We start from the raw sequence: 11,915 nt of genomic DNA, 5'->3' as shown, positions 1-11,915 counted from the left end.
GTTTTATCGCTTGCGGCAGGCATTCGATTTTTTCCTTAAGAAATTTAATTTTGGGGGAAAACATAAAATTATTTTAATTTTATTAAATTTATTTTTTGTCCACTCACTCTAACGTTATTAAATGTTTTCCCCTGGGCCCTTCGTTTTAAATTGCCCAGTCTGCAGAGTTCGGGTTGGATCTAGTAGGAGACGAGGCATAGTCACCCGCTTTTCGGCCAGTTTTCGCCAGTAGGTTACCTGTTCAACCTACTCGTATTTTCTTGCTTCCGCTTATGTTTAGTAGCTCTGAATACTTTAGAATTTTTGTATATTATGTGATGTTCAGAAGTGTAATATGAAATTTTCGAGTTAGGGTTGTCCATCTACAAGGGAGATTTTCTTAATCTTTTCAGTAAATTTTCCTTGGAGGTGGTCCCCGCACGACTTATTCTGGGTTTCAGGGTGAAATTCGGGGTGGGTCGTGTCAAGAGCCACCCCGAATTTCACTCTGAAACCCGAGGTAAGTCCTGCGGGGTCCACCTCCAAGGAAAATTTACCGAAAGTTTGGCATAATCTACCTTGAAAATGGACAACCCTTACCTGAAAAATTTCATATACACTTCTATAATAAACCATCCAACCTCAACTCCTGGAGCCTTCATGCTCCCCAAGTTCATAACATCTCCCATAATACAACTAGCCTTAATCAAATGCTAATTATCTCAAATGGTTATCAGAGCATATCTATAAAGAAAAAAAACAATGAATAAAAAAATAAGCGGAAGCAGCCTCTGACTACGCTTCGACTCCATGTACGCTCGACCTCATTTAAACTTACCCTGCAAACTGTGCATTTAAAACCAAATGGCCCAAGGGAAAGTAATTTGAAACGTTAGAGTGAGTGGACAAAAAATAAATTAAATAACTTAACAAAAACATAATTTATATACTTTCCCGTGTTTCAACTTCAAAACTTGATTGCACGCAACTTTGAACGTCCTTAAAACTTTAAATCGAAATTCACTTAATAAAGGATAAACCAGCCCCCTGGTTAAATAAAACAGAAATCTCAAAATGAGGGATAAACCAGCCCTACTGGTTAATCAATTATATAACTAAGAAAAATAAATAAGGGAAAGAGTTATCACCATGTAAAAGGAGCCTCTCAGGCTCGGGTTGATGCCTCCTAGGCTATAATAGCGTCCCACGCTAAGCGCTCAACTCACATATGATGAGGACCGCTAATAAGGCTAGCTAACTAATAAATATACATACCGATCGGTTGCCTCTCAGGCTATAATAGCGTCTCACGCTAAACGCTCTACTGACCTATAGTGAGGACCGCTAATAATGGTTAGCTAGCAATAATCAATATAAGCGACCCTATATTATGGCGTTAAAAACATACGAAATCACTTAAATCCATTAAACTTCCCCAATATCAAACAAATGGTACGGTTCCCAACCGTACTTGAAAATCATCATAAGAAATTTTATTAAAACTCATAAATCCATAATTATAAGCGAGATTTAATTAACAAATATAAATTGTAAATAATTTCATAATCCGAAAATACTTGCTAAAAATATTCTCAATGTCAATATCGATAATCCACAAGTAAACGAGAAAGTTATAAATAGAGAACTACCAAAAATCCCATTTTCGGCAATCTTTTATAAATCTCACAATCATCAAAATAAAACCGATGATAATTAAATCTGGAGTCATAAAGAATATCAAAACTCAAATACCAACTTTAAAACCCGAGCTCAAATCCATAAATCATGACCAACCATTAATCAATGCTTCAAACTCAAATAATTTCCAAGATCATCTCATAAGCCAAAATTACAATATAAGCTCGGAAAATAAAATAATAAAATATAAAATCTTGCATGCATATTTATTTAAAACCAAAATGTCCACTCACTGTTTACGGCTATGTCTGCCATCGATCCGAGGTCTACCAACACGATCCTCTTCACGTCCTGAACAATAAATAATATTAAGTCTCCAGACTAGATTAAAGCTTAAATAAATATTTCCGAAATAAAAAGGAAGCCTATAATTTCATCTCTTTTGCCCAACTTCTCCACTTTTAATCTAATAAGGCTCACATTACTCCGCACTTACCGATAGCCATAATTAACCTTTTTAGAATTTAAAACCTGTTAAACCAACTGCCGAAATCCCATTCTAATAACCGCCACAATTCTTAACCATTGAAAAATCCCAAACCTTATCAAAACTCCTCCAAAAAATCCAAACTTTACTTCATTAAACCCCTCTCATTAAAACCATCTCAAAAACATGAAAAACTGTCCTTAAGGGGCGGCTGCGGCCGTACTTTGGCGACCTCCAATGTTTCCCAAATTTTAACACAACAATCCTCTCAAAATACACAACAACTTCCATAACTAGCACTTAGTCCAATTATAAGCCTAATTAGGGTAATCGAATCAAGACATTCAAAAATCCCCAATTCAAACCCTAGACTGAAAATACTCCTACACACTTCGAGTTAGTTAATTACCTTCTAGGGGATTGTTATACACGAAGAGCACTTCCAAATGAGACCCGAACCACCGGCGATGGCGGCCAGAGGAGTGAATTTCGGCGACGGACTCCCACTGCACAGTCGAAGCTTCCGAGCGCTCTTCCTCCCTCACGGTGGCGTTATGGCTGCTCCCACTGGTCCAAGAACAAAGCTGGGTCGAGGGCCGATCGATCGAGACTGGTGCGGAGGTCTGTGGTGGTCGGACAACGACGAACTGAGGGTAACGTCCGGCGAGTCGGGAAGAATTCAGGGGAGAGGAGAGAGAGAAGGAAGAGAAGAAATGGGCCTCTCCTACCCGGTCCAACGTTAATACCCACACAAAAATAAAGCCTACCAAAAATTTACCCCCAACCAAAATAGTAACTTTCGTTTTTAGACCATAACTTCTTCATACGAACTCTGATTTAAGCGTGCCACGTGTCCACGAACTCTATTTAATGTCCTCTACGACTTTCATGAGGAAAGTTTTCCCAAATTCCAAACGGAAGAAAAGTCAACTTTTGAAGTCTTAAATAGTAAACGGTTACTTAAGACGGTAAAAGGCCAAAGTGATACCAACAGTAAATAACCGTAATTTAATTTAAGAACCGGGATGTGATAGCGATTACTAACTAGGAAAAGAAATGAATCCATAAAGAGTCATTCACATTCTCTTTTAAATTTGTGTTTACAAACACTATATACAAGTTCCACGACAAAATCTGGAATCATTCCCCATTTTCATTTCTTGGGGTTTAGTATTGATTCTCATTCCTTAATGAATGAAAAAATTTTCGAAATTGGTCTCATAATTTTATGAAAAATCCAAAACTGCCAAATACAAAAAAGGTGCGTCTGTTGCCACCCCACAAACCACTTTGCTTACCCCACATTTTTTTCACACCCCACTCATATAATTTTAATTGTAAATCTATTTTGTTCATTCATTAACAATACCTAAAAAAACATTTTTCTCAATTATACTTTATTCACCCTACATTCTCTTCATATATTTTGTCAAAATTCAGATTTGCTCAAGGTAAGTAAAATCACCAAAGTGAACAAAAATTCACATTAAAATATAAATCTAAGTTAAAGAATAAGAAAAAAACTCTCAAATTTAACAAATCAATGGTATTATCAAGATGCACAATCTATGTAAATGTATCTCTAATAACAATGTCTTCCATACTTCTAAGCTTCTTTAACTGATCTATATATCCGTTGTTCATAAAGACGGTACAGTAGTTGTCCATGAGAATTTACATACAAAGTCGACATGGGAAATAATGAGTAAGTGGATAGACGAATCATCAACAAAGAAAAAAAAAAAGACAAACAGTTTCATCTTCAGGTTAAATGCTAGTGTCTTCAGACTCACGACCGAATATGATAAATCTGGGTTAGAGTTAAGAAATTTGTGTTTATCCAAAACAAAAAGATAAAAAAGAAAAGAGAAAATTTATAATTTGTAACAACTAATTATTGTCTCTTGCTGTAATTTTACATAAGGGTATTTTAGTATTTTAATAAATCAACAACATGTGGGGTGAGTAAAGTGGTTTGTGGGGTGGCAATAGACGCACCAAATACAAAAAACATGGTTTTTGTAACTATTCATGTATATGCAAGATTAGATAACTTGAGAAATTTTGATAATTAACCTATTTTTTAGCTCTAAATTGATTTTTAACTATGTTTTTCTAAATTTTGAAAAATAGCCATATAAGGGAATCAAAAGACTCAAATGCCCTCATTTAAACTTCTTATTTTCTTAACGTGTTTCATCATTCATTTGAGAGAGTTCAACAAGAAATAGATGGATAATTTAACTCCATACAACATTCTTAACAAGATTAGTATTAGTTTTATATTACATAATTACTGGGTTGTCTTTGAAACATAGCTTGAAGGCCATTGTCTCAAATTCAAGTTTGTATGTTTGATCATTGAATCACATTCAATATTCTATATTTGAAAATCATAAACAACAGTTAAAAAGAAGCAAAACAATATGAACAACATCCCACAAGATATACGATGCATCCATTTGGAGAATTAAGTTGGTCACCTTATTCTTATCAAATGTCTCAATTTCTCGGCTGAGAGCAAAGGAAACTTTAGGAGGTTTGGTGACTGAGAGAATTAGAGAAACAAGTTTATATGTATTCCTTTTTTTTGGAAAATTGAAAGGCATACAAAGAAATATGGATCAAAAACAATGTTGTGTTGGATTAAAACTTATAGAGAAAGCAACTTGCCGCAATCGTGAAAATTGAGAAAAAAGAATGGATCGGAGTTGCATAAATTTAAGATAAGGGCGGTTAACACTTTTGGTTCCTCTATATGGTCATTTTTCAACTATTAGTAAAAATATGGTCAAAAATTAATTCAAGCACCAAAAGTAGGTTATTTATCAAAATTTCTCAAATAACTTTTAGATCTCTCTCCTATTGTTGATATTTTTTTTTGTTTTGCTAATATTAGTTTAATTTTTTGTTTTATTTGTTAAACTGAAAAGAAAAAAAAATCAACGTTTTAGGCATTTTTAGTTTTCAATCAAGTTATTCGTTTTTTTTTTACTAAACTTCAACAAATTTCATTGTAAATAGTTATTTCGTTAACGATCTATGAAAATTATATATGCAGTCAAGGCATTCTCGTTTCAAATAACTTTCTTCAATTTCATCTATCTTTCATCTTCTCACAATCAAAGACTTTCCTTAAGTTCCACTCATAGCCTTTTTCATTCCAATGGAAACTAATCTTAAAGCACTGGAATGCCCAGAGAACACACCACTACTTCCAGTTTCATGTAACCCTAAATCAAATTCTTCTGTTCCGTCTGTGAAATCACATTACATTTCCAGAGTCACCATCTTCCATCGCATAGTTCTAATGGTTAAATTCGGAACATTCTTGTCCTTGATTTATTATTTCACCTCCATGTCCTTGGTTCCCAAAGCTCCAAATTTCCAACTCGACTCTCTGTTTATTTCTAACTTTAACATCTCAAACACAACCGTCATGGCTGACTGGGATATGACCCTTAAAATAGAGAACCCTAACTTGGTCTCGACGGTTCACTTTAACAGCATAAGAGGATCGATTTCGTGCAAAGGCAACTCTCTTGCAATGTACTCAGAAGAGCCGTTTGAGTTGGGATACATGGAGCAGAGACTGCTGCATATGAAGTTATCAAAACACCGGACAGTGGCAACGAATGAATTGGTTTCCCATGAGATCAATAGTCAATTCAATGAGAATGGAGCTGTGAATTTTAGCCTGACAATGTTTGCTTCGGGTACATATACGACCGGTGGATGGAGAATCGAAAAGTTCATGTTGAACCCTCAGTGTTTGGATTTGAAGGTTGTCTTCCTTCCAAACACAAGGTTCGGAAGTTGGGTAAATGGAGGGCCAAAGAAATACTCACTTCCTATGTTGTCATGAGTTGTGACCTTACTCGATCAGATTGTCCTTCTTTTCGTATCTGGAATAGGAGCTTAGCTAGCATTTTAGTTTGAGATTATAAGATGATGGGTGTAGAACAATACATTTACAAAATTGTTGCAAGTTATGCACCCAAGCAAATATTTTGTGGTGTATTCGTCTATTGCTTGATTCAGTTGCATTAACAATTAAACTTCACAATGGAGAATGAGGTGAAATAAGCTCATTTTCCTATATATAAGAACACATACGCAAAATCTTAAGAGCTAGGGATGACATTGTAAGGACAATCCTCTATATCGATTATGTACAGACCCTAATAAATTTGTTGAGCCTTCACCATAACCTCCTTAACTTTTCTAATTATAATAGAAATGTGATAAAAACCCGAAAATATAATAAATTGAAATATGATAAAAGAAAGGTCTTGCCGAAAAAAACACCTGAAGTGTAGAGAAAGTAAGTATACGATTTTCAATCTCTTCATATCTATTTCTTATAAGCGAATTCATTCACTCATGCTCTATCAAAAGTTTCAAAACGTTTCTCATTGATTGATAGCAGTCATGTTCACATAGTATGGTCAGTCACTATTAGATTTAATTCTAAAGGTGAGGAGAATTATTTTTAAGTAGAGTTGTTTTATTTTCAAACCTTGGATGTAAATCTAAAGGTGACTGACCATGAATCTCTTGGTCAATATATCTTCGTCTATCCATGACTATTGAGTCGCTATGTACTTTGAAGGAAAAAATGAGATGCGACCCGGTAAAACTCAATTCAATGAAGAGGGAGCTAGCATCATATAATAAGTAACAATTTCACGGTATTTTGGGAGCATATATAATATTAGTGAGAGTAGTGTAAACTGATACGTTTAACACTTACTTAATGCGACCCATCTAGGTGAAGAACAAACTAACAGGAAAGCAAGTATTTGTGTATGTTGATACCAAAACAGTAGAGCATTTTAATGAATCGAACAGGTTCTTGTTCTGGTATGAACATTGAAATCAGAGCTAGCTGGGAAATAACTGCAAAAATGTTAACCTTATACAGTATCTATACATAAAGCTAAGAATCTTATATATGGGATCGATCATTGGATGGATTGGATCAAATTGGTCTCATCTAATAATGTTGCAGCCTCATGAATCTGTCAATGCTAGATTGCTAGGTAACCGATCAAACTGAATTATAAGAGTGAATCTTACATTAGGTCTCCATAATTTAGGATTTGAAAATCCGATAATTACACCTTGCATTCTTCCCAAAATCAACTTCCGTTTGTTTGCAATCACATGACGCTATGATCGGAATCTGATTCATATTAATCCCTGAGATCGGGAAGCTAACACTTCCGACCATGTTCAGTTGCAGCTCAAATTCATGGTTTTGAATATCTTGTTTCAGTTGCTCTGCGTCATCTTTATCAACCCCGGAATTGTTAACCCCAATGGTTGTGTTCAGTGATTTCGACGATTTCGTTGGCTGAGTAAATGCCTTAAACTCGGTGTTACCCAGATTGAGATTGGAAGTAGAAGCACTCACTTTGAACATCCCGAATTTGAGCTCGGTTTTCTCGTTCTGGTTATTAATCTCCACTAGCAAATCTACTTTTCCCTTCAAGCTCACCTTGTGCTGATTATTCGGTTTGCCAAACTCGATCTTGGTTGCATTGAACCGCCGGACCCGGATTACAGGCAAGTAAGAATGGAAGATGGAGACGAACACAAAACCTAAGATGAGGGCGAGGAGGACGAAGGCGAAAATGAACATGCATCCCCATGCACAGCATGCATAGGCACGTGGCCGGAGGCGTTTCGGACGTTCTCCATCTAAATCTGGTGGGGGGAAGAAGGCTCCATCGTCACGGTTGGTGCTCGGAGCTGCAGAAGTTTCCGAGAAGGCAACATGGCGTGCACTGGCCCTGCTGCTGCTGTGCTTTGACTTGGCGCTGCCGGGAGGGGCTGGCAAAGATCCCAACCTGTCATCCCTCATTGTTTTGATGATCGATCGGCAGTACCTCCTAGCCTGTGGGGAGGAGTACTACAGAAAACGATAATGTGATTCAACTGCGCAGCTTAATTTCATTCTCATATCTTTCAGATGGACAATAGGTTTGTTAGCAGTGAGAAACTCTAGGACCACAATCTATATACAGTAAATAGAAGTTAGCAATGCATTGTAAACTAAACAATACCTGGTGTTCACATCCATTCTGGTATTATAGCACACTCCAAATATAGCTTCCTACTTTGAAGGACCTCAGAGAATCATGTCCGTAAGAAATTGCTGGACAAATTGTCAAATATGTGATGATCCTTTCACAAGATCTATATATGTGGAATATACGTACGTGAAATGATGCGACTAGCATGCATATTGTCAAAGACAAGTCATAATGTCCAGAAAGCGATGAGCAAATGAAGATCATCAATTTTTTCATTATGCTAAAATGCATATTACAAGAAATGAAGAAATCATGAAAGAAAGAAAATACAAACTATCTAGGAAAATCTCGCAATTGGATTGAATCCCACTCTACAAAGCCATGCGTGGAATTGAATCATGCTAGGGAAAACCATAGGAGGCATGTACAAATATAGAAAATGTTCTATTATGCTTCCGTAATCATCAGATGAATGTCAATATGAATTTACCAAACTGATAAATGGAAACAGCAACAAGCTAGTTTTAGAGGTCAGGAGTCTGCACGTTTGATTTATTGTCTTCAGAAGATGGTCGGTTCTCTGAGTCGGATTGCCGGATGTCTTCAATCATTCTAACAACTTCTTCCATGTTAGGTCGCATGTCCGGAACCTTTGCCACGCAAGCCATTGCAATTTGCAACATTTGGACCATTTCTTCTTCAATGTTTTGATATCTCATAAGCTCAACATCAAAAACCTCTGCAGTCCATTCCTCCCTGACCACGGACTGGACCCACCTTGGGAGATCAACCATGTCATCACGCCCTGGTGACTGGAGAGGAGCTTTTCCAGTTAGCATCTCTAGGAGGACGACGCCGAAGCTATACACATCTGATTTGTGAGAGTGCTTACGAGTTTCAATTACCTCTGGAGCACGATAACCTGCACTCCGAGAAGTGGCAGGAACATTCATAAGAGGAGTCAAACCAACATCAGAGATGCACCCATCAAGATCTTGGCTGAGAAGTACATTTGTGGACTTAATATTTCCATGAGTGAACTTTGGACCGCCCACAGAATGGATGTGGGCAATTCCCCTTGCAGTTCCAAGGGAAATCTTTATTCTCGAATCCCAGTCTAATGGAGTTCTTCCTCCTCCCCTGTTTCCTGTCATAAAAAAAAAATATGAGTTTTAGTTCAAGACAACACTTCAACAGACTGCTGAAATCCTATAAACTTCCACACTAGTTCACAACTCTAGCTCTAAGACGAGGAAAAGCGAGTATGACAAGGTTGCCCAAGTAAACAATGAGTTTGGTAGTAAACATTTTACTTAGCAATAACTGAAGTAAAAATTTTAGGGCAGAAGATATAAAAGTCCTTAATGAAATACAAAGCTGCAAAGCTTCGACTCAGTTTACTTAGCAAGAAGTTTAGATTTGAAAGTTTTTCCACACATTTTAAACTCAACAAAAGAATAGATACTTTATGAACTTAAACAGTAATAATATATCAGGCAACTCAGATAAACATTCTTGTGTTACCACAAGGTAGAAATATATCCATTAAAACTAAATATACATGACAACATTTTCAAAAGAGTAGGGATCATACCATGCAAAAAAGCTGACAAGCTGCCATTAGAGATATAATCATACACCAGAAGCTTCTCGTCTTTTGAGTAATAATAAGCACGGAGTGGTACAACATTTGTGTGTTGTCCAACTCTTCCCACAATCTCCATTTGCTGTTCAAAGTCCTTCTTCCCAACGACAACTTCCTTCAGCCTTTTGACTACAACTGTTGTTGCCTCCTCCAGGACAGCTTTGTATGCTGTACCATAACTCCCTTTTCCCAACACTTCAGCGGAAGCCCTCAACAGATCATCAAGATCAAAATTGTATGAACAACCTTCAAAAAATACTAGTTTGTTCTTCTCAGGTTCTTGCACCCCACTGCCAAACTCCTCTCTGGGCTTCTCACTCCTCCCACCAGTAGGAGCCTTCCCTTTCAATACATTAGTTCTTCCATTGTCTTTTTTCTTCATACAGCAGAGAACTATAATGAGGCCTAAAAGCAACAGTAGCACAGACCCTCCAGCTGCTATAGCAATGATATATCCCATTTTCAGCTTCAATTTGGAGCCTTTATGAGGAACTGCTGCTGGCGGTGAAAAGGAGGTCGGAGGTGGTGGAGGAAGTACGAGGGTGCAAGCTTTAAGAGGTCCACCACATAGAGAGTTTCCCGCAAAGGATGAAGTAGGGAACCCTTCAAGGGATGATGGGATAGAGCCATTAAGATGGTTGTAGCTTAAATCCAAACGCTTTAGCTTAGGTAGGTTGAGATCAGGTATTGGTCCAGAAAGGGAGTTGTTCTGGAGGTACAATGTTGTGAGTTGAGTTAAATTACGTACCATTTGCGGAATGTTGCCTGTGAAAGAATTAAATGATAGATCCAACACATTGAGTTGAACTGGAACGGAAGAAGGAATATCACCAGAGAAGTTGTTCCGCTGGACATATAGGTACTGGAGCATTGGGAGGGAGGTTATATCAGATGGAAGGCTACCACTGAGGCGGTTGGATCGAAGGCTGAGATTCTTGAGGGCATCAAGTTTGCCCAGGGTGTATGATGGGATAGAACCTATAAGTCCAATTCCTGGGAGACGGACAGAAATCACTCTAGTTCTGTTTGGACTGCAAATGATGCCAACCCAGGAGCAGACTGAGGTAGAAGGGTCCCAAGTAAGGTTACGGCGATGGGGAACAGCATTAGCAAAGTCAAGAAGGGCTTGCTTATCAGAATTTAAATCAGAGAAAACCAGAGGAAGAAGAATGGCAATGACAAAAACGAAAGAAACAACTGAAAAGGGACAGGGCTTCATTATTGATTGAGACCGGAGTCTATGAAAAGGACTAGAAATTTGAAAGTATATCTTCGGCGCTCATGATCTCCTGGTTCAGTAAGAAAACCACACAAAAAAAAATCAGGTGGTCAATAACTACGAAAATAGACACACACTTTTCCTTTGACAACAACAGCAAAGCAAAGCACAGGACATGAAAATCAAATTCTGAAATGTAAATACAGAGTTGCAGTAATGCTAAATTTGCTAATCTGAAATGTCAGTTCTCACTTAATCAGAGAACTATGTATAGGTACATATCTGTTGGGAGTTCAAATTATTATCATATACAAGTGGGTGAGAAAGTTAAAACACCCTTTTGTAAACTGCTGTACAAGCCAATTCCTAACACAACAATATAAATTAGCAGAATTGTGCACAATTTGATAACTTAGAGTTGTTTAACAACCACAGAAGAACTGAATTAAGTTGAATTCACCAAACTAAACCTAAACTACACATTACACGAAAGTGGGTTTGTTCAGTGGGTTTGTTCTAAAACCAAGCACATTGACCAAATTCAACACAACTATCCAGAAGAAACGAATGCAATTGAGAAACCATTAATGGATTTAAACCAGAACACAACTTAAGTTGCAGAGCTACAAACTAAAGCATTCATGCAAGGATAAGATCCTCACTTTCTAATCCCAATACTGTCAGAATTCAAAACACTCTTAACAATGGCAATAAATAACAAGTCAGATCTATAAGCAATCAAAAAAGATGAAGATGGTAACCTGCAGTCTGCAAAATCCAAGAATGCAGAGAGAGCTGAGGTGAATGGGGTAGCTTCAGATCCAGACATTAGAGATTTCTTCCAAGTTTAGCACTCAGCTTAATGTGGGTACTTGGAATAACCATTGGGAGCGACAAGTCTGAGACTTT

The 11,915-nt window shown here is 37.3% G+C and overlaps 2 protein-coding genes across 2 annotated transcripts; both read right to left on the bottom strand.

Annotated features, from left to right (window-relative positions):
- Positions 1–7,199: 7,199 nt before the first annotated feature.
- Positions 7,200–7,970, bottom strand: LOC101299461. The gene has a single exon (XM_004295960.1). The coding sequence runs from the start codon at positions 7,968–7,970 to the stop codon at positions 7,200–7,202; it is 771 nt and encodes a 256-aa protein (XP_004296008.1).
- A 427-nt stretch (positions 7,971–8,397) lies between these two features.
- On the bottom strand, positions 8,398–11,915 carry LOC101291033 (probable inactive receptor kinase At5g58300-like). Its single transcript, XM_004294668.1, has 3 exons — positions 11,768–11,915; positions 9,737–11,076; positions 8,398–9,289 (listed from the first exon to the last, which is right to left on the bottom strand). The coding sequence occupies exons 2-3, from the start codon at positions 11,004–11,006 to the stop codon at positions 8,667–8,669; spliced, it is 1,893 nt and encodes a 630-aa protein (XP_004294716.1). The 5' UTR covers positions 11,007–11,076; positions 11,768–11,915; the 3' UTR covers positions 8,398–8,666.

This window comes from Fragaria vesca, linkage group LG3 (genome assembly GCF_000184155.1).
Source record: "Fragaria vesca subsp. vesca linkage group LG3, FraVesHawaii_1.0, whole genome shotgun sequence".
Lineage (NCBI taxonomy): Eukaryota > Viridiplantae > Streptophyta > Magnoliopsida > Rosales > Rosaceae > Fragaria > Fragaria vesca.
Note: the sequence above shows the minus strand (reverse complement) of the source record. Positions and strands in the feature narration are given on the sequence as shown.